Below are 20,857 nucleotides of genomic sequence, written 5' to 3'. Positions count from 1 at the left end.
TCTGCCTCACAGACGCTTGGGTTTACAGGAGTACGCCAATACTCCCGGCCTCGGGCGTAATTACCCCTGTAGCAAATCGAAGTCGGGCCGACGACGGCGGCAGACGTAATTCGCGGAGTCGGGTGGACGTTGCATGGCCCACTGCACGATTTAAGGTCGAAATGTCCTACTTGATTTAGGGTCGGCCCGACGTCGTATGTTCGACTTCTGCCGATTCTAAATGTTCGTCGTATGTACTCCGAAACATCGGTGGGCCGCCTTGGTAGTAAGTCTTATTTTCGCTGTAGCGTGAGAGATCAAAGTTGGCCGTGGTTGGATAGTCACTTTGCATTATGGGAATCAACATTTTTCGAAACTTGCCTGTTTAGTTCGTCGAGTTCAGTCGAGTCGTCTATTTCGCAACATTAGGCTAAGGCTTAAAGTTCTTAGCCTTATTTTTAGAATTGTAAAGATCATGGAACGAAATAAAAATTAAATAATTATACACATTTTAAATTAAATTATTGAATGTGTTTAATGTAATGAAAGTAAAATATTGACAGATCTTTAGAAACTCCAAAAATGGAGGGACAAGGTGTTGTGTTGTGCTGGCTGACGAAAAACCCGCTATAACAGCAAAACAAGTTTCCATTTATTTCCCAAATATAAAACTTTGAAAGATGAATGGATTAGTAGAATCCAATCTGCTCGTCGAGATTTCGGTAAATTTTCAAACTGGATGACTTCACCAACGACCAAAATCTGTGGACAACATTTTAATCCGTCTGGAATCAAACACTATAACGATGTTCTGCCTCGATATTTCCCTGGAAAAAACATTTGAAAACGTTGTCTTAAAGTCTTATAAAGGTAGTAAATTAATTGAAATATATATACAGGGTGTTTCGAAAGATTATGGAAATATTTTAAGGAGTTGTAGGGGTGAGTTGAGAAGTATGCCTGTTTTCCCCCATTTTCCTACGATGAGTTAAAAGAGTGCTTCAGAGTGTGGCCTACTAGCCCCTGAATGTAGGCTGCAACAAGCCCAAAACCAAGTAGCATCGAAATGCGAACATTAGGGTTTGGGTTCGTGTGATAGGTAAAAGAGGACTATGTAAACAAATCGAGGTAACCAGCGTAAAAAAGTTATTTTAAACAGTATTTAAAGTCGTGATGGACCGCAATTTCTCATCACTTTCAAACTGAAACATTGAAATTCACTACGGAAGAACTGGCGGTTATTCATTTCGTGTATGGAAGTAGTGTAATATTGCCGCTTCTGGCAGCTAACATGATAACAATGAAAGCGCGAAATTTGGATGCCATGTTATTATTGTATTTTCCCGTGAACTTATCTATGATTAGAGGGCATTTGTTTTTTATTAATGATTTTGGCTTTGGTTGGTGACCATTTTGTTTTCTAACATGTTTAGTCCTCTAGAGGGTATTTGGTTTTTTGTTCAGAGGTATCTAGGCTTTAGTTGGCAGTCATTTAGATTCTTTTCTAACCTAGTTCAGGGTTGACAATTCGTTTGTTGGCTATGGGATAAATAAGCTTAAAATTAAATTAAAAAATCAGTTTTTAGTATTATTCTTTATTAATACCATGCAATTATTTTAATACAAACCAATTTAACTAGATATTCATATTATAATTTATGTTACTAAATGTGTTATGACTTTATTTAATCTTTATTATTGAATGATGCAATACGATAATTTCCAAATGCTAGTGTTTCAATTCCATCTATAACATATCTCTTACTATCAAAAGGGCCTAACGCGATTTTAGTAGAATTTGTTGTATATAGCTCATGATTTTGTGATACTATTTTATTTGTATTCGCTAACGTTATGCGTTGCGTAAATAGACATTCCCGATAGCAGTTATGTTTAATATTTTTCTTGACAAAACGTCTATCAACACCTTTGGCATTATTTTTTATCTTCACCCTCACTCTGCAGTGAATACATTTTTGGCTTTAGACCAACGAAAGAGAGGCCAAGTCTGCCACACAATTCATCTTTCTTAAATCCGAGTTTTTTTTTGTTAGTTTCACTAAATAGTTTATGATCTTTAGGATAGTCCGAAAAATCATAAAGATGGGTAGGCGTTGCCATGTCGTTGTAAACATCATCGGTCTGAATTAGATAACATAGTGAATCAGTGTCTGTGAAACACAGCTTTGCATTTGATCCATAGCGTTGCATTATCTCATTATAATGAAACTCATACATGCAGGTTTTGCTGACATCTAGGATACTAAATCCAACATATATTGGCCGATTAAGCAGCATCCTAATTCAAAATAACTTGAAATAGTACACAAAATTCTTACAAAATAAATTATTTCATTACTTTTTCTATTCCTACGAGATTTTCATTAAAAATTCTAGCTCTTGTGAACCGAGGTGATGAGCACGTTCGTTGTACTTGTTTTTCATTATGAATTAGTTGGATGTCTCGGTGTTTCCTAAGATTCTCCATGGTTTTTCCTACAAATAAATATTTTCTTTTATGTATATATATTTAATAAATATCAACTTACCAAAGAAAGCGTTGTTCATAAGTTTGAAAAATGACTTGCTGAACTCATCTTTTGCTTCTTTTCGACGCTGAGTGTTGAATTCGATATACTTCTTAATCCATGGGCTTTGATTGAACTTTAAACCTCGGTGTATTTTAGTAAGGCGAAGACCAAGCGATAAGTATAATTTTAAATTTCTGTAGTGGATAATATAGTTATTCCTATTTTCTAAAGTTGGTGTTAGCTTTGGTTGATTCTCCATAAATTTTGCACCGAGAATCTGCAATTGCTTTAAAGAATACGCAGATAGTTCTTCCTGTTTGACAGCTTTTCTAATGGGAGCGAGTGGATATTCATCATGCAGATCGTGAATTTCCTGAGGGTACTACAAATCAACTTGTAGAATATAGCCTTCTGGACTATCATCCCCGACTTTTATTACATCAAACGAATCTATTTCTTCTTCATCCATCCACTGGAATCCATCTGTTGGCATATGCTGACTCATTGCCCACCCATAAAGATTAACAGCGTCGAAATACATAAGATAGGAGCTTGGTTTTGAGGAATCATAGTTTTCTATGTATCTATTATTAGCTTCAGCGTAGCGCAAAGCAATCATAGAAATTCCTCCACTAATGTCGTCCTCAATGAAAAGATATTGATCGACATCTGTCAAGAGCTCCAGTTTCACACCAGTCATCAAAAGACACGCTTGCCAAGCTAATCCTGGAGAACTGTACACATAGCAGGGATCTAGCCTATAGTATTGCATACTAAGATTCCTAAAAGCTTTCGAAAACGTCAGCGAGCAGAAGCGTATCAGTTAGCACGTAAAGATTTTGGTATTCCTCAAGATTATTAACGTTAAATTTTTCTCAGATCAATTGGGCGTAGTCATAGTCCTCTTGAGATATATGCTCATTGGTAAGACAATTGAAAAATTCTTCCTTGGGAGGTAGTGACGATTCTTCGAACCTGTTGAATCCATCCATATACTCATATGGGAAAACACCCTTTCTGGTCAAATTTTCGGCATTGTCCTTGAAATGCTCCACAAGCAACGGAAAAGCGTTTGAACATTGAATTCGGAGATTAGCAACCAAGGAGTCTAAGGACGCATTTAGAAACTGTAACGAGTCCAAAAATCGCAACCTTCCCAATGTTAAAGTTAAATATTTCTCCATATTGTGCGGTATGCAAGTAATCCGACGGTTTTTGAAGCATCCAAGACTCTCCATTATTATATGCGAATCATAATTCCGCAAGTTATGTATCACGACCGGAATGTGGAAGAGAGGTTTTCTGTTGATGTTACAAGAATTATGAGCAGCTCCTTAATATAGTCCGGTATGATGTTCGTGGTCTCGAACCTTTCTGTCACTATCTTCAAACTTCTTTCGGCAAATATAGCAATTAGTACAAGAGTCGAATTTTCTCTGTTCCTCCACCGACAGATTCATGGGAATGTTAATATGCATTAAAGAAAATTGGATGAGGGGGGAGTGCCGAAGTATGGAAATCAGATTCCTTTGGTGGACTGTTTTCTTTTCCTATGCTGGGTTCGTTGGGGAGAGCGAACGTCGAGCTAATATTCCGGACTGAAACAGTATATTAGCTATGCGATAATACGTCGAAATTTTAGTTTCAACCATCCATGGATCCCGATTTACTCAGACAAGCCGTTGTGGTGAAAATAAATCTGCCAAATTTCCGTTATAACTGTTATTTTTAATTTCGATAAGACTCCTCTTTTTGAAACAACTTTTCAATTCAAAACGTACATCGAGACTGACTCGTTACATATCACGAGGAGCGCGCTTGCTCGCGTAATAAAAGGCAGTCTTTTTTATATACAATACATATACATTAATTTTATTTACTGCGCGTACAAATACTAAGAATATGATACAATACATTTACATGTACATTATCCAATTAAGTGACACGTTATAAATTTCTACACTCCCCCCAGGTGATACCTGCAGTATCACCTAAGGTTCATGACGTGTCACTTCCAAATTACAAAGATGTTGAACAGCGGGTTGAATGGTGTTTCCATTCGTCGTTCTTACTACGCAAAATCTGACGAGATCGTCTCTTCCTTTAACTACCTCTACAATTACACCAAGCTTCCACATTAGGCGTGGAAGCTTGTCTTCGTGGATTATGACCACGTCACAGTTTTGAAATTCACCCTTCTAATTTGTTTGTTTTGAGTGGTGGGTGGACCGTAATTCTTTTAAGTATTCGTTCCGCCATCTCACCCAGAAATTTTGCATTAAAGTTTCGCGATACTGATTTCTTTTAATCAATTCTTTCCTCGTAGAAGGTACATTCTCACGTTTAAAAGTTAGAGGGGGCAGAGAAGTAACTCTACGACCAAGCAAAAACTCTGAGGGGGTCAGAGGAGTAGGCTCGTTCTGATCATTGTAGGTGTATGTTATAGGCCTAGAGTTGATTATTCCCTCAGTTTCTGTTAACGCGGTTTCGAGTTCAGTGTAAGACAAGGAGGCGTGGCCGAGCATTTTTTTTAAAGAGGTTTTCGTTGACCTCACTAGGCGCTCCCACCATCCTCCGTGCCACGCTGCTCGTTCTACGATAAATTTCCATTGAATACCCCGTATTCCGAAAAATTCTTTGAGTGACTCTGCCTTTAGGTTCTGAAAAATAATCTTGAGATCGGTATTAGCTTTTTTAAATGTTTTAGCGTTATCTGTATAAACAGAGGTGGGGACCCCTCTTCTAGCAATTATACGCCTGAAAGCAATGAGAAACTCGTCGGTGCTTAGCGCGGGTACCAACTCCAAATGAATCGCGCGGGTCACGGCGCAGGTGGCGAGACAAATGTACGCCTTTGTAATTTCTTTTTTATTTTTAACCCGCAAAGGGTCAGCGAAATCTACACCTATAATCGGGAATGGAGGGCTTTCATCAATCCTATCGTGTGGGAGGGGTGCGGTAGGAACATATCCAGGTTTCACGCTGATCCTTTTGCATATAGTGCAATCCTTTACTACAGTTCGCGCTATCTGTCTGGCGCTAGGTATCCAATACCTCTCTCTAAGTTGGGTAATGGTGTCGTTAATTCCACCATGAAACACTTGAAAATGGCTTCTAACAATTATCATTTTAGCGAGTCTCTGATTTTTATCTAAAATTATGGGATGCTTTTCCGCGTAAGACAGCGAAGATTCTTCGAGACGCCCTCCTACACACATTATCCCTGCTTCATTAAAAACGGGACGAAGGGACGCCAGTTTTGAACCTGATTCTAGAGCTTTTCCCTCTTTAAGCCTTACTAATTCGGATTGAAAATCTTCGCCTTGTACTGATTTTAACCATAAAATTTCGGCGTTTTCCATTTCTTCCGCGGTAATGGGACCCGTAATTCTTTCTAAACCTTTGGTTCTCACTTTTGTTTTGGTAAATTTTGCGAAGCGAAATATATACGCGGTTATTCTAAGGACAGTGTTTACGTGGTAGTAATTCTTTAAATTTATTACATTCTGAACCCCTAAGCCTTCTTTGGTAGCTACGACTAGAGTAGGTAGCTTGCGCCTTTCTTCGGCAACGGAAGTCATATCTACTTTTTGGGGTTCGAATTTTGGCCAAGTGTTTTTAGGTCCCCTGAGGAATTCTGGACCCTCCCACCAAGTTTTATTATCAACTAGGTTTTCGGCTTTGATACCTCTGCTAGGTAGATCAGCCGGGTTGAGAATTCCTGGGCAATGGTGCCAACGTTCCTTGTCCGTAAGCTTTTGTATCTCGCTAACTCTATTACTCACAAAGGGCTTCCAATGTTTGGTGTCATCGCTAATCCAAGCTAAAGCGACGGTTGAGTCCGTCCAAAAATATGTGTCTGGTAAATTTTCCTCGAACGTACCTTTGACGTAATTTGTCAATCTCGCTCCTAGCACGCAACCCATTAACTCGAGTCTAGGTAAGGACAACTCCTCGTCTTTAATTGGGGTGACTCGGGTTTTCGCGGTTACTAAGCTTACACCTACTTGACCTGAATCAGTGGTGTACCTAATATAAACCGCCGTAGCGTATGCCTTTTTGCTAGCGTCTACGAAACAATGTAACTCCTGACTAGTTATTTCCCCGCTCGCTGCTTTAAGGTAATGCCTGTTAATTTGGATTTATTTAACATTGGTAATTCTTGGGACCAACTAGCGAATAATTGACTAATTTCCAGGGAAAGCTGATCATCCCAGTCTGCCTTGCATTCCCATAACTTTTGAAAAAGCATTTTTGCCCTAATGGTGTAAGGTGACAACAGACCAATTGGGTCGAAAATTTGGGAGATAAAGCTAAAGAGGTTTCTTTTGGTCAATTTTAAATTTTTTAGAATTTCGATTAAATCATTCACATCGAATGAGAAAATATCTTTTTGGGGGTTCCATTTCAAACCTAAAATTTTGGTATCGTCTGTCGCTTTAGTCTGCTCGAATAAATTATCTCCTTTATTATCCAACTGGTTTTTCCATAGTTCCCTTAATTCTTCCGAATTTGTTCCCCATTTCCGGAATTTCATTCCAGCTCCCTTAACTAGCTTCGCCACGCCTGTTGACGTTGCAAAGGCCGTTTCTACATTTTTCTCTCCACCCGTCAGATCATCTACATATAGGTCATTGTTTAGAGTTTCCTTAACCCTTGGATCAACATTTTCCGACTTTTGGACATGGTACTTAATTGTGCAAGCTAGTAAAAATGGGCTAGGCTTTACTCCGAAAGGGACTCGAGTCATTCTCAATGTGCTAAACTCATTGGGTTTAACTACTCCATTTTCTTCCTAAAGCCCCATTTTCATGCTCGCTGGTAGCGGGTAAAAATCGACAAAATCCGCTTCAGCTATACACTTTTTCACTTTCCGCGTCGATCTGTTTCAAACAGATATTTTAGCTTTATTTTCACGCTTGCGAGTGGCGGATGCGAATTTTGACGATTTTTATCCGCTACCAGCGAGCATGAAAATGGGGCTTTACTCCATAGAAATCGCACGGAGTCTTTATCGGGGGTATCTAACGCTACTTGCAGAAAAGCGGCTTCTATGTCAGCGACCATTGCTATTTTGTTTCTTCTAAATCTTAAAAGTAAGAGAAGTAGATCGGGGTTAAGATTTGGACCAGGCGCTAGGCAATCGTTGAGAGAGGGGTTTCCATATCCATGCGACGACGCGTCGTATACTATTCTAAGCTTGGTGGTTTGCGCTTTCTCTCTTACAACACCTTGATGAGGGATATAGTAGGTTCCTGGGAGTCTCATTTCGACCTCGCAGGGGGGTACAATTTCCACTATACCCTTTTTAAGCTGATCATCGATGATGCCTTTGTATTCTAGGTAGTACTTTGGGTCTTTTTGAAACCTCTTTTCTAGTGTTTGCCATCGTTTCACAGCTTGCCCATAGTTATCTGGGAGGGTCTCCTTACTCGTTTCCCAAGGAAATTTCACTACATATCTATCCCCATTGTGATCTACATTTTTGAAAAACGTAGCTACTGTTCTATCATTGGTGTTTTCTTTTATCTCCCTTCTGTCAATGCCTAGACTTTCTAGGTCAAAGAACGATTTTAAAGTTTCGTTAACTCTTTTTTGGCCAAGGTACACCAACATGGTTGATACTGCATTGTTGTTTTTTCCATTTATAGGACTACATTTTTGGCCCTGAATACACCATCCTAAAACGGTTTCCGTGGCTACCAAAGAACGAGTAAATCTCTCAGTTTTTCCCGTTACCAACTCCCAATATTGGTCGGACCCTATCAGTAGATCTACTTCCGGATCGACTGAATTTGAGCCTTTGGGTTCATCTGCTAATTGTAAATTTTTGGATTTCATTAATTGTTCCAAACCTTCATCATCTATTTGGGTATAATTTCAGCTTTTCGATTGGGGTTTTCCCTGTTCTCTAAAGTTACTCTGACTAAGTTTACCGTGCGTTTCGAAGAAGTTTTGCTACCAAAGGTAAATACTTCTTGATTATGAAGTTTTCCAACAATAGGCAAATTTAATTTTTTAGCTAATTCTTGCTTTACAAAGCTAGTTTGGCTTCCACCATCAAAAAAGCATTTTGCTTCCTCTACATTTCCAGGGCTGGTGGGGTCTCTAATAATAGCTAGAGCGGTTTGCATAAGGACTTCCCTTTGAAGGTTCTTACCTGGCGATATCGCTGAAACCATTGCCTTCTTTTCATTATCTTTTCTCACTTCCGGTTTTTTATGGCAAGGGTTATTTTCGCATACGGCGAAATTGCGCTTCCTTTTACAATTTTTACAGTTTCTAAATTTCGACCTACAGTTTCTGAAGACGTGACCCAGGCGTAAGCAAATGTAACACCTACCACTATCATTAATTATAACTTGCTTTTGATCACAAGTATAATTCGGGCAATTATTGGTTCTATGGCTATCATTTTTGCAGAAAATACAAAATATAAAATCCGAATTTGGTGAGGACACAGTGAGGGTGGAAGCGGAGGATCTAGATTGATATCCACTGTTCGCATTTTTACCCCTGGGTCTATTTAGATCATTGTCATTATTTTTTAAGAGCTCGACTTTTCCCGGTGCTACGCTAAGCAACTTAGCCATTTCTCGACTTTCTATTTGTTGGCGTACAAAATTAAGTAATTCATCGGCGTTCCATTCTATATTATGATTGGTCGTTATTTGAATGCAGAAAGCGGTCCTAATCTCATTTGGCAGGCACCTAAGCAGAGCCGGACAAAGAAACGAAGCCTTTTCGGCCGTGTTAACCCCTAGCGCTCTCAAACTTCGTAGGCTTGTCTCGCAAGTGTCTAATAAATTTCTAAGCTCTTTTAAATTATGGGCGTTAGCTACTGGCTGAATATCTAGAAGTTTGTTTATGTGGGTGTGGACTGCCAAATCTCGGCGATCATATCGCTTTTTCAGTAATGCTATTGCTTGGTCGTAGGAATCATCTATTTCTTCGAATCCGATTAGCGCTTTCAGAGCGTCTCCCTCTAGATAAGACGTGAGATATATAAATTTTTCTACCTTCTCGAGATTTGGATTTCGGTCAATGGTAGCTTGAAATCTTCCCCAAAAGCTGTTCCATTTCGAGATGTCCCCGCTGAATTTAGCGATGGTTAACTGTGGTAGGCGTACCTCGTGGCTGGAACTGGTTGTGGGTTGGATACAACCAGGGTTTCCTGAAGAATTGGTGCCAGGCGGTGGGAAAATTCCGGTGTGTTGCAGAGGCGATGGCGGTGGTGCGAAGACTCCGGTGTGTTGCGGAGCCGATGGCGGTGGTGCAAAGACTCCGGTCGGTTGCGGAGCCGATGGTGGTGGTGCGATGACGCCGGTGTGTTGCGGAGCCGATGGCGGTGGTGCGATGACGCCGGTGTGTTGCGGAGCCGATGGCGGTGGTGCAAAGACTCCGGTTGGTTGCGGAGCCGATGGTGGTGGTGCGACGACTCCGGTGTGTTGCGGAGCCGATGGCGGTGGTGCAAAGTTTGGGTTCATCGGCAGTTTAACTGTGGTGGCTGATGAATAACTGGGTACGGATAAGGCCTGACCGTGGGTTTTGCTGATGATTCTTTTGACGATGATTTTTATCTCGGATATCTCCTCGCGTCGTTCTAGGGCGCCATCTGTTTCTACCTCCATTTCGACTTCGTCTTGGATGAGGGCTTCCACTCGGGCGTCACTTTTAATTAGATCGTCTTCCCTCTCTAGTAGGGCGGTCAAGGCATCTTCGTACTTTTCCAATGGCGTTGTTGAGTCGAGGAGTAACACTTTGATTTGGTTGATTTTCCTCGTGGCGGCTTTTCTAGCGCTAGTTCTGATGGACTTGGCGAGCTTAATTTCTTTCGAATTGGTAGGTACGTAACTCGGTATGTTGGCTGGGTTAGGAACGTTGTTATACCCGCCTCCACTGGTGGTTGGATCCGCGGCGTTTATGGTGATTACCGTGGTGTTCGGATCCGAGGCGTTTCCGGTGGTATCGGTGGTCTGGTTCGTCCCTACAACGGCATTTGTATCGGCAGGCATGATGATTTTCTAACGTTATTTCGCGACAGAATGGTTAGCTATCTTCAGTTGTCCCGGGTTTCGGCACCATAAAGAAAATTGGATGAGGGGGGAGTGCCGAAGTATGGAAATCAGATTCCTTTGGTGGACTGTTTTCTTTTCCTATGCTGGGTTCGTTGGGGAGAGCGAACGTCGAGCTAATATTCCGGACTGAAACAGTATATTAGCTATGCGATAATACGTCGAAATTTTAGTTTCAACCATCCATGGATCCCGATTTACTCAGACAAGCCGTTGTATTGAAAATAAATCTGCCAAATTTCCGTTATAACTGTTATTTTTAATTTCGATAAGACTCCTCTTTTTGAAACAACTTTTCAATTCAAAACGTACATCGAGACTGACTCGTTACATATCACGAGGAGCGCGCTTGCTCGCGTAATAAAAGGCAGTCTTTTTTATATATAATACATATACATTAATTTTATTTACTGCGCGTACAAATACTAAGAATATGATACAATACATTTGCATGTACATTATCCAATTAAGTGACACGTTATAATTTTCTACATGCATTATCTCCAATAGTTCATTTTCTTCCTCTTGAAGACACTCCAAAAATGCTTTGAAGCATTATTTCCATTGTAAACCACGGGCTGCTTGATCAATTTTCCCTCGGGACCAATTATTACGTACGCAAAACCGGAAGGACGATGTTTCCCAATATTGGTTGTACTTGACTTCACTGGATCTGGCTTAGGAGTCTCAATTTTCTCAATAATAAATTCAAAGTCCGCATATATGACGTAATCAACTCTCGTTTGCATAATATGCTTGTTAAATGTCAGCCATTTTTCACTCTCATCAGGCAATTCAACCCTCATAGGACCATAAGCTTTGCAATATTTCATATGCTCTTCCAATATTCCTTGGCTTTGTAGACAGTAGTGACAGTAAAAGCAGGCGTGCTTGTTCTTTGTTTGGGAAAATAGTAGCTTGTTTAAGTTCTTCATCAAAACAAAGTGTTTTTTCTCGTCATCCGCTATCATCATTAAATTAACCCTTCTAACTTCCTCGCATATATTTTCACTAACATAAAGCGGATATATTTCATTCTCGTATGCAAAAATGTCAACCGAAAGATTGTTCTGCTTCTCGAACTTTTGCACTTGTTTTATCTCCATTGGGAAACTAATACCACTGAGATCAAGCTCATTCTCATATTGAAAGTATTTTCTTACTAAATGGGCATTTCTTTCTACTGGATGTAAAGCTGCCACAATCAGGGCCGTCTTTACATACTGTTGGGCCCCTGGCACTTTTAATTTTGGGGGCCCCTTCGAGTGGCGTAAAAATGGGGGGGGGGGTTTAATGTACCCCCTTAATTTTTAGAAATAGCACCAGCCCTCCCCGTTGAATAGTAAAAAGTGGTGGGGGCCGGCAAATTCACCTTCTAAACTGCACCCACTAAATCTAAAACTTCCATAAAATATTCGCCTCTAGGAAATTGGGGGGTATACAGTGATTTCAGTATCACGTGACACGACGTCACCTTTCCTTTTTCCCATAGAGAAAAAATCCCGCACAAAATGGCGGCCATAGCCAAATCTACGAATAAAATATATTCGTATATTATATACTCTGTAGAAGAAAACAACATCTTCTAATCTGTAATTTTTACTTTATCTGATTTTACTTCTTTAAAGATGTAACAGAAGTTTTCAAATTAATCAGTCGAAGCTCCAGAGAAGGGGCAATGTGTTTAAGATATTCCCAATATCTCTTCGAACTCGGTGGCGAATTTTCGTTACAGAAAATTTTCTGTACTCCGAATTTTCCCACCGGCTATCGGTTAATAATTTACAGCAAATTTTTCAACATCAAGCTTTACTATAGCTAACCCTAGACCCCATTATATGAAATACAGTTTAATTAATCGCAGGTGGCAGAAAGTGAGACTAGAGATCGGCGTAACAAATAAATTAACTAGCAAAATTAAATTAATCATAAAAATTACGGTTAACCGTTTATCCATGGATAATATCCATGGATAAAAACGATTTAATATGGAAAAAAGCCAAAATAACTGATTATTTGTTGGATAATTTTTGTTTATGGATATTATCCAAATAAACGGTTAATTTTTATCCAAACGCCGACCTCAAAGTTAGACTGAAACGATGGCATAGGCCTAACAAGCAACTAAGTCGGTATAGCACCTAGGAATTGAAATAAATAACTGTAGAAAAGTTAAAAACAAAAATAATTCTTATAAACTTTTATATTTAAAAATTAATTACCATTCATGAAACGCATCGGAGAAAAACAATTATCCCATAGTGCTCAAACTATGTCAAAATATTTGTGTATGATAGCAGACGTTACCGACTTAAGTTATTACATTATTTCGGAAGTTTATAAAAACCAACTCTTGGAATCCGACGACCACAAAAATCGGTTCCATAATCCCGTGGGAAATAAGGCGGTGGCAGGGGGCAAATGACCATTTTAAAAATTTCCCGGACCAGTTTATTAATTAAATCGGAGGGGGTCAGTGGTCCACTGGACCACTTAATTAATCCAAGGTAAATATTTTGAAATGGGTAGGTCCAAATGTTATATTATGAGTCCTTGGATTTGAAGGTCTGTGTAACGGCGGCTGCGGCATGTTAGTACATTCCAATTCGAATTCACTAAGGCTGTGCGAGTAGTGGTTTTAGGCAATCGAGTCGGGTATCTAGTACGAAATATTTTTTTATCGAGTATTCGAGTCGAGTAATATTGAAGTGGGATATAAAAGACTAGTATACTATCCAACTAGCCTAATTATAGTAATTAATAGTAAAATAACAATATTTTTTTAATTATTATTGTACCTTCTCTCCGTATATTGCTTAGGAAGTTAAGACTCAAACTTAATAATATTGTTTGAAGAACAACCGCGCAGGCGCAGTACGTATAAAAAACCGTGATCCATCCCCAAGGTCATTCAAAGTATTTGTTGTTTCTACCCTTGTACGTACCGTTTATTATTTTACCCCAAAAAGTTGCAAAAACCATCTTTGAACTTACAGCAGCTTAATCGAGTTATCGGATATCGGACTATGCAATTTTTGGTACTAGATAATCGACGAGTATTTTACAATTACTTATTTGAGGTCCAGTTCGAGTACTCGAAAATGACGAGTAATCGATGACGTTCGAGTACTCGCACAGCCCTAGAATTCAAGCTATTCAAAACGTTTAAGAGTGAAAACACGCTATTCTAATGTAGCAGACGACGTGCACTGGTCGCGGTCCAGTTTATTTATTCTAGGCCAGGTGGGTCACTGGTCACCTGTCCACTTTAAAAAAATCCTTATTTCTCCTGTCCATAATGCTATTAAACTTACTTTGAGAAACGTTTCAGTTGAACAGCTAATTTAAATCATTTTGGCCTACTAGTTTATAAAAATAGGCTGTGGCCGAAAAACTGTTAGTGATGGAAAACAAATTATCGAGGGTAGAAATCAGCTTAGACTAAAAATGCGGCGTCGTTGTCCGCCCGCGGTCATAAATCGTCTGAGTGAAATACAAAATTAGGGCGAAGATATACCTTCGTTTAGTCATTATTTCAAAGATAAATTTTTAATATTTAATTTTTTTTATTAGGCCTGAGGGGGGCCCTCTTGAACTCGGGGCCCTGGGCCAGGGCCCAACGGGCCCAATGGGAAAGACGGCACTGGGGCCCACAATAGACCACACGAAGCACTTGTTGTCCTCATTCTGAATATTTATTAACGCTTTCTTATTCCGCAACTCCTGGGGCAGGGAAATGAAGCTGGAACCTTTAAAGAGATAATTTTAGTATCTAAAATATTAACCCATATTAAATAAAGGTTCTTACCATTTAGTGGCTTATAGGGAACCAAGGTTAGTTCTCCATACAAAAGTTCTTCAAGGGTCCATCCGCTGCCTTCTCTCTCATACTCCTCCATTGATTTTTCTATTTTCGCGAAGGCTTCGGACATGTGAGCGTCTAGTATATCTCCCCGGAGAGTGGTGAAAGCTGTGCTATGAAAATACGGTGAAGTTTCCACAAGAACTCCTCCCTCGGTGTAAACCGTTGCCTTGGAGTATCGTCCTTGAAGACTTATATACCATTTTAAACCACGCCATGTTTCCAATTGGTTTAAAAGAATATCTCCAAATCTTGCGGAAGCTTGAGAGGAGAAGGTATTAATATATTTCAAATCATCCTCACCACTTGGAAATATCTTATATTTTGAAACATATCCACTCAATGCACGAGTTATAGTAACGTCGACATCAGGATGGAATTCATCATCGGGTGGAATAGGGTAACGGTTTCCAGTCAACTTCTGTGGAGAGTGAAGCTCGTCTCTATGTTTGTTAAACTCGGTGATCACGGTGAATGATTTATTACAGTTAATACAATTATATCTAAAAGCTCCCGCAAAATATATATTTTATTACGCTATCGAGAAAATATTTTAAATAAAAATCAACAACTTACCGGGGTTTCTTATAATATGGCGTATATATATTATGCCGACGCTTGTGACGACTTAGGCAAGATGCGTAACGGAAGTCACTACCACATTCATCACACAGGAAAACGTTCCCACCAATTCTATTAGACTTCATTCTAGAATGTAAATACCAAGAAATGTTTTAAAACCTGTATTTAATTAAATAAGAAAAAAAATGGTTTTAATTTCATACTTTTTGAAACATTTCTTACTATAACTCGTGCATTGAGTGGATATGTTTCAAAATATAAGATATTTCCAAGTGGTGAGGATGATTTGAAATATATTAATACCTTCTCCTCTCAAGCTTCCGCAAGATTTGGAGATATTCTTTTAAACCAATTGGAAACATGGCGTGGTTTAAAATGGTATATAAGTCTTCAAGGACGATACTCCAAGGCAACGGTTTACACCGAGGGAGGAGTTCTTGTGGAAACTTCGCCGTATTTTCATAGCACAGCTTTCACCACTCTCCGGGGAGATATACTAGACGCTCAGATGTCCGAAGCCTTCGCGAAAATAGAAAAATCAATGCAGGAATATGAGAGAGAAGGCAGCGGATGGACCCTTGAAGAACTTTTGTATGAAGAACTAACCTTGGTTCCCTATAAGCCACTAAATGGTAAGAACCTTTATTTAATATAGGTTAATATTTTAGATACTAAAATTATCTCTTTAAAGGTTCCAGCTTCATTTCCCTGCCCCAGGAGTTGCGGAATAAGAAAGCGTTAATAAATATTCGGAATGAGGACAACAAGTGCTTCGTGTGGTCTATTGTGGGCCGGGTGTGGCAGCTTTACATCCAGTAGAAAGAAATGCCCATTTAGTAAGAAAATACTTTCAATATGAGAATGAGCTTGATCTCAGTGGTATTAGTTTCCCAATGGAGATAAAACAAGTGCAAAAGTTCGAGAAGCAGAACAATCTTTCGGTTGACATTTTTGCATACGAGAATGAAATATATCCACTTTATGTTAGTGAAAATATATGCGAGGAAGTTAGAAGGGTTAATTTAATGATGATAGCGGATGACGAGAAAAAACACTTTGTTTTGGTGAAGAACTTAAACAAGCTACTATTTTCCCAAACAAAGAACAAGCACGCCTGCTTTTACTGTCACTACTGTCTACAAAGACTTTCAAGCCAAGGAATATTGGAAGTGCATATGAAATATTGCAAAGCTTATGGTCCTATGAGGGTTGAATTGCCTGATGAGAGTGAAAAATGGCTGACATTTAACAAGCATATTATGCAAACGAGAGTTGATTACGTCATATATGCGGACTTTGAATTTATTATTGAGAAAATTGAGACTCCTAAGCCAGATCCAGTGAAGTCAAGTACAACCAATATTGGGAAACATCGTCCTTCCGGTTTTGCGTACGTAATAATTGGTCCCGAGGGAAAATTGATCAAGCAGCCCGTGGTTTACAATGGAAATAATGCTTCAAAGCATTTTTTGGAGGGTCTTCAAGAGAAAGAAAATGAACTATTGGAGATAATGCATATTAACATTCCCATGAATCTATCGGTGGAGGAACAGAGAAAATTCGACTCTTGTACTAATTGCTATATTTGCCGAAAGAAGTTTGAAGATAGTGACAGAAAGGTTCGAGACCACAAACATCGAGTGTGGGGTGGCGGAGTGGTTAGCACTTTCGCCTCGCAGCAAGAGGAGCCGGGTTCGATCCCAGCTTGTGGCACTGGGTGAAAACTCGGAACAACTCCTTCTGTGTTGAGTTTGCAAGTTCTCTCCCCACTGGTTTAAGGGGTTTTCCCTCGAGTTCTTCGGTTTCCCCTTCCATAAAAACTTGTCGAGGTTAACGGTAATAGTTAGTGTAGGGAGCTGTTGGCTCGATATCGTGGCATGCAGGGCTTGCCACCACCCTCCTACGCATTGTAACCCGGCCACCTGAAATTATGGCTTCAAAAGTCACTTGATGACTTAGGCCAAAGGTGGTGCCTAGGGTATTAGCCTAGCTGATTATTTATTTATTTTATTTACTATATTTAGGAGCTGCTCATAATTCTTGTAACATCAACAGAAAACCTTTCTTCCACATTCCGGTCGTGATACATAACTTGCGGAATTATGATTCGCATATAATAATGGAGAGTCTTGGATGCTTCAAAAACCGTCGGATTATACTTGCATACCGCACAATATGCAGAAATATTTAACTTTCACATTGGGAAGGTTGCGATTTTTGGACTCGTTACAGTTTCTAAATGCGTCCTTAGACTCCTTGGTTGCTAATCTCCGAGTTCAAGGTTCAAACGCTTTTCCGTTGCTTGTGGAGCATTTCAAGGACAATGCCGAAAGTTTGACCAGAAAGGGTGTTTTCCCATATGAGTATATGGATGGATTCAACAGGTTCGAAGAATCGTCACTACCTCCCAAGGAAGAATTTTTCAATAGTCTTACCAATGAGCATATATCTCAAGAGGACTATGACTACGCCCAATTAATCTGGGAAAAATTTAACGTTAATAATCTTGAGGAATACCAAAATCTTTACGTGCTAACTGATACGCTTCTGCTCGCTGACGTTTTCGAAAGCTTTAGGAGTCTTAGTATGCAATACTATAGGCTAGATCTCTGCTATGTGTACAGTTCTCCAGGATTAGCTTGGCAAGCGTGTCTTTTGATGACTAGTGTGAAGCTAGAGCTCTAGACTGATGTCGATCAATATCTTTTCATTGAGGACTGCATTAGAGGAGGAATTTCTATGATTTCTTTGCGCTACGCTGAATCTAATAATAGATACATGGAAAACTATGATTCCTCAAAACCAAGCTCCTATCTTATGTATTTCGACGCTGTTAATCTTTATGGGTGGGCAATGAGTCAGCATATGCCAACAGATGGATTCCAGTGGATGGATGAAGAAGAAATAGATTCGTTTGATGTAATAAAAGTCGGGGATGATAGTCCAGAAGGCTATATTCTACAAGTTGATTTGGAGTACCCTCAGGAAATTCACGATCTGCATGATGAATATCCACTCGCTCCCATTAGAAAAGCTGTCAAACAGGAAGAACTATCTGCGTATTCTTAAAAGCAATTGCAGATTCTCGGTGCAAAATTTATGGAGAATCAACCAAGGTAACACCAACTTTAGAAAATAGGAATAACTATATTATCCACTACAGAAATTTAAAATTATACTTATCGCTTGGTCTTCGCCTTACTAAAATACACCGAGGTTTAAAGTTCAATCAAAGCCCATGGATTAAGAAGTATATCGAATTCAACACTCAGCGTCGAAATATATATATATATAAATACCTTTAATTCTAAAAGAAAATATTTATTTGTAGGAAAAACCATGGAGAATCTTAGGAAACACCGAGACATCCAACTAATTCATAATGAAAAACAAGTACAACGAACGTGCAAGTCAAGTTCAAGTTTTTATTGACAATCTAATATATTTTTATACATAAGGTATTCTAGGGCCAAGTCAATGAGCGACTTATCACCTCGGTTCACAAGAGCTAGAATTTTTAATGAAAATCTCGTAGGAATAGAAATGACTAAGAAAAAGTAATGAAATAATTTATTTTGTAAGCATTTTGTGTACTATTTCAAGTTATTTTGAATTAGGATGCTGCTTAATCGGCCAATATATGTTGGATTTAGTATCCTTGATGTCAGCAAAACCTGCATGTATGAGTTTCATTATAATGAGATAATGAAACGCTATGGATCAAATGCAAAGCTGTGTTTCACAGACACTGATTCACTATGTTATCTAATTCAGACCGATGATGTTTACAACGACATGGCAACGCCTACCCATCTTTATGATTTTTCGGACTATCCTAAAGATCATAAACTATTTAGTGAAACTAACAAAAAAAACTCGGATTTAAGAAAGATGAATTGTGTGGCAGACTTGGCCTCTCTTTCGTTGGTCTAAAGCCAAAAATGTATTCACTGCAGAGTGAGGGTGAAGATAAAAATACTGCCAAAGGTGTTGATAGACGTTTTGTCAAGAAAAATATTAAACATAACTGCTATCGGGAATGTCTATTTACGCAACGCATAACGTTAGCGAATACAAATAAAATAGTATCACAAAATCATGAGCTATATACAACAAATTCTACTAAAATCGCGTTAGGCCCTTTTGATAGTAAGAGATATGTTATAGATGTAATTGAAACACTAGCATTTGGAAATTATCGTATTGCATCATTCAATAATAAAGATTAAATAAAGTCATAACACATTTAGTAACATAAATTATAATTTGAATATCTAGTTAAATTGGTTTGTATTAAAATAATTGCATGGTATTAATAAAGAATAATACTAAAAACTGATTTTTTTATTTAATTTTAAGCTTATTTATCCCATAGCCAACAAACGAATTGTCAACCCTGAACTAGGTTAGAAAATAATCTAAATGACTGCCAACTAAAGCCTAGATACCTCTGAACAAAAAACCAAATGCCCTCTAGAGGACTAAACATGTTAGAAAACAAAATGGTCACCAACCAAAGCCTAAATCCTTAATAAAAAAACAAATGCCCTCTAATCATAGATAAGTTCACGGGAAAATACAATAATAACATGGCATCCAAATTTCGCGCTTTCATTGTTATCATGTTAGCTGCCAGAAGCGGCAATATTACACTACTTATGGACTAGCGGATGGCAATGCTTTGGCTGCTCAACGTCTTTACCTGAATCAGCGCATCCCCGTCTCACGGACTTTTACCAATATCCATCGTCGATTACGGGAGACAGGCACATTCTGGGTACTTTACTTAATTTTGTACGTTAAGTTTTGTATTGTTCGTTTTACAGAACAGGAACGAAGTAGGTCAACCACGGGTTGCCCACAATGTTCAATTAGTTTTGTGCTTGTTGCAGCCTACTTCCAGGGGCTAGTAGGCCACATTTTGAAGCTTTCTGGCGCTCTTTTAACCAATCGTGGGAAAATGAATAAAAAACAGGCATACTTCTCAACTCACCCCCTACAACTCCTTAAAAATTTTGCATAACTTTTGAAACATCCTGTATATGAATTTTAGTTTCTAAATTTTGTTGGTAATTTACAGAACGCCTGGAGAAACTTTGTCCCTAGGAGCAAGCTACACAGTTAAAGTGTTGGTTGCACGAAAAATCGATAGTAATAAAAACGGATGAATGCGGGCTTGTTTTGAAGCCCAGGACGTTCTCTTTCCAAAAATGTCATTGTCGAAACAAATTTCCAAGCCTAAGTGTATTAACTTTGAGTCCGAAACTGACCTTTTTCGCTCCTCAAAATCCTGAAATTTTCGGCGAATTTCTCTCCTTCGTAGCACGAGCAATTTGCGGCAAATCAAAGCTGTAGTTTTATTCCTAAAATAGAAGGAACTGAAGTGGAGGGATTCTGTTTACTTGTAGAAGTTTTCAAACCAGAGGTTATAATCATAAAATTAGGCTTATTATCGAAATAAAAAATATTTTTTTACGCGCGCGCGACCCGACGTTTTAAGAAGAATTTACAAGGAGCCTTCGGTTTCATATCGTTTTTCTACTATTTCAATTACTACTGCGTAGGACTTTTTCCTGGGTGTTAAATCAACCTGTTTTTAATCCCAGATGTAAAGAAATGTATTACAGACAATTAGCCAATTATACGCTTCGCATTTTCTGACGTCATGGGTGCCGAGAAGTCTGGAAATTCGCCGAAAAACTCGATTTCCACCATTTCGACTTCTTTTTATAATAATTCAAAGACCACTTAACCGATTTTGATTAAATTTTCTGTACTTGCTATAAAATGTTTGCTCTTTCTAATGAACCATTAATTAGCCATAGCTA

The 20,857-nt window shown here is 38.8% G+C and overlaps 2 protein-coding genes across 2 annotated transcripts; one reads left to right on the top strand and one right to left on the bottom strand.

The window, feature by feature from the left end:
* Nucleotides 1-3,385: 3,385 nt before the first annotated feature.
* LOC149956355 (uncharacterized) lies at nucleotides 3,386-8,351 on the bottom strand. The gene is made up of 4 exons (XM_090166877.1): nucleotides 7,499-8,351; nucleotides 6,989-7,130; nucleotides 4,775-6,638; nucleotides 3,386-3,637 (listed from the first exon to the last, which is right to left on the bottom strand). The coding sequence occupies exons 1-4, from the start codon at nucleotides 8,349-8,351 to the stop codon at nucleotides 3,386-3,388; spliced, it is 3,111 nt and encodes a 1,036-aa protein (XP_090023003.1).
* A 7,571-nt stretch (nucleotides 8,352-15,922) lies between these two features.
* LOC149956354 (uncharacterized) lies at nucleotides 15,923-17,714 on the top strand. The gene is made up of 2 exons (XM_090166876.1): nucleotides 15,923-16,687; nucleotides 17,262-17,714. Exons 1-2 carry the CDS (start codon nucleotides 15,923-15,925, stop codon nucleotides 17,712-17,714), a joined length of 1,218 nt encoding a protein of 405 aa, XP_090023002.1.
* Nucleotides 17,715-20,857: the final 3,143 nt, after the last annotated feature.

This window comes from Leiobunum rupestre, chromosome 2 (assembly GCF_980474605.1).
Source record: "Leiobunum rupestre chromosome 2, qqLeiRupe1.1.hap1, whole genome shotgun sequence".
Lineage (NCBI taxonomy): Eukaryota > Metazoa > Arthropoda > Arachnida > Opiliones > Sclerosomatidae > Leiobunum > Leiobunum rupestre.
The sequence above is the reverse complement of the archived record's forward strand: the minus strand, read 5'-3'. Positions and strand labels throughout refer to the sequence as shown.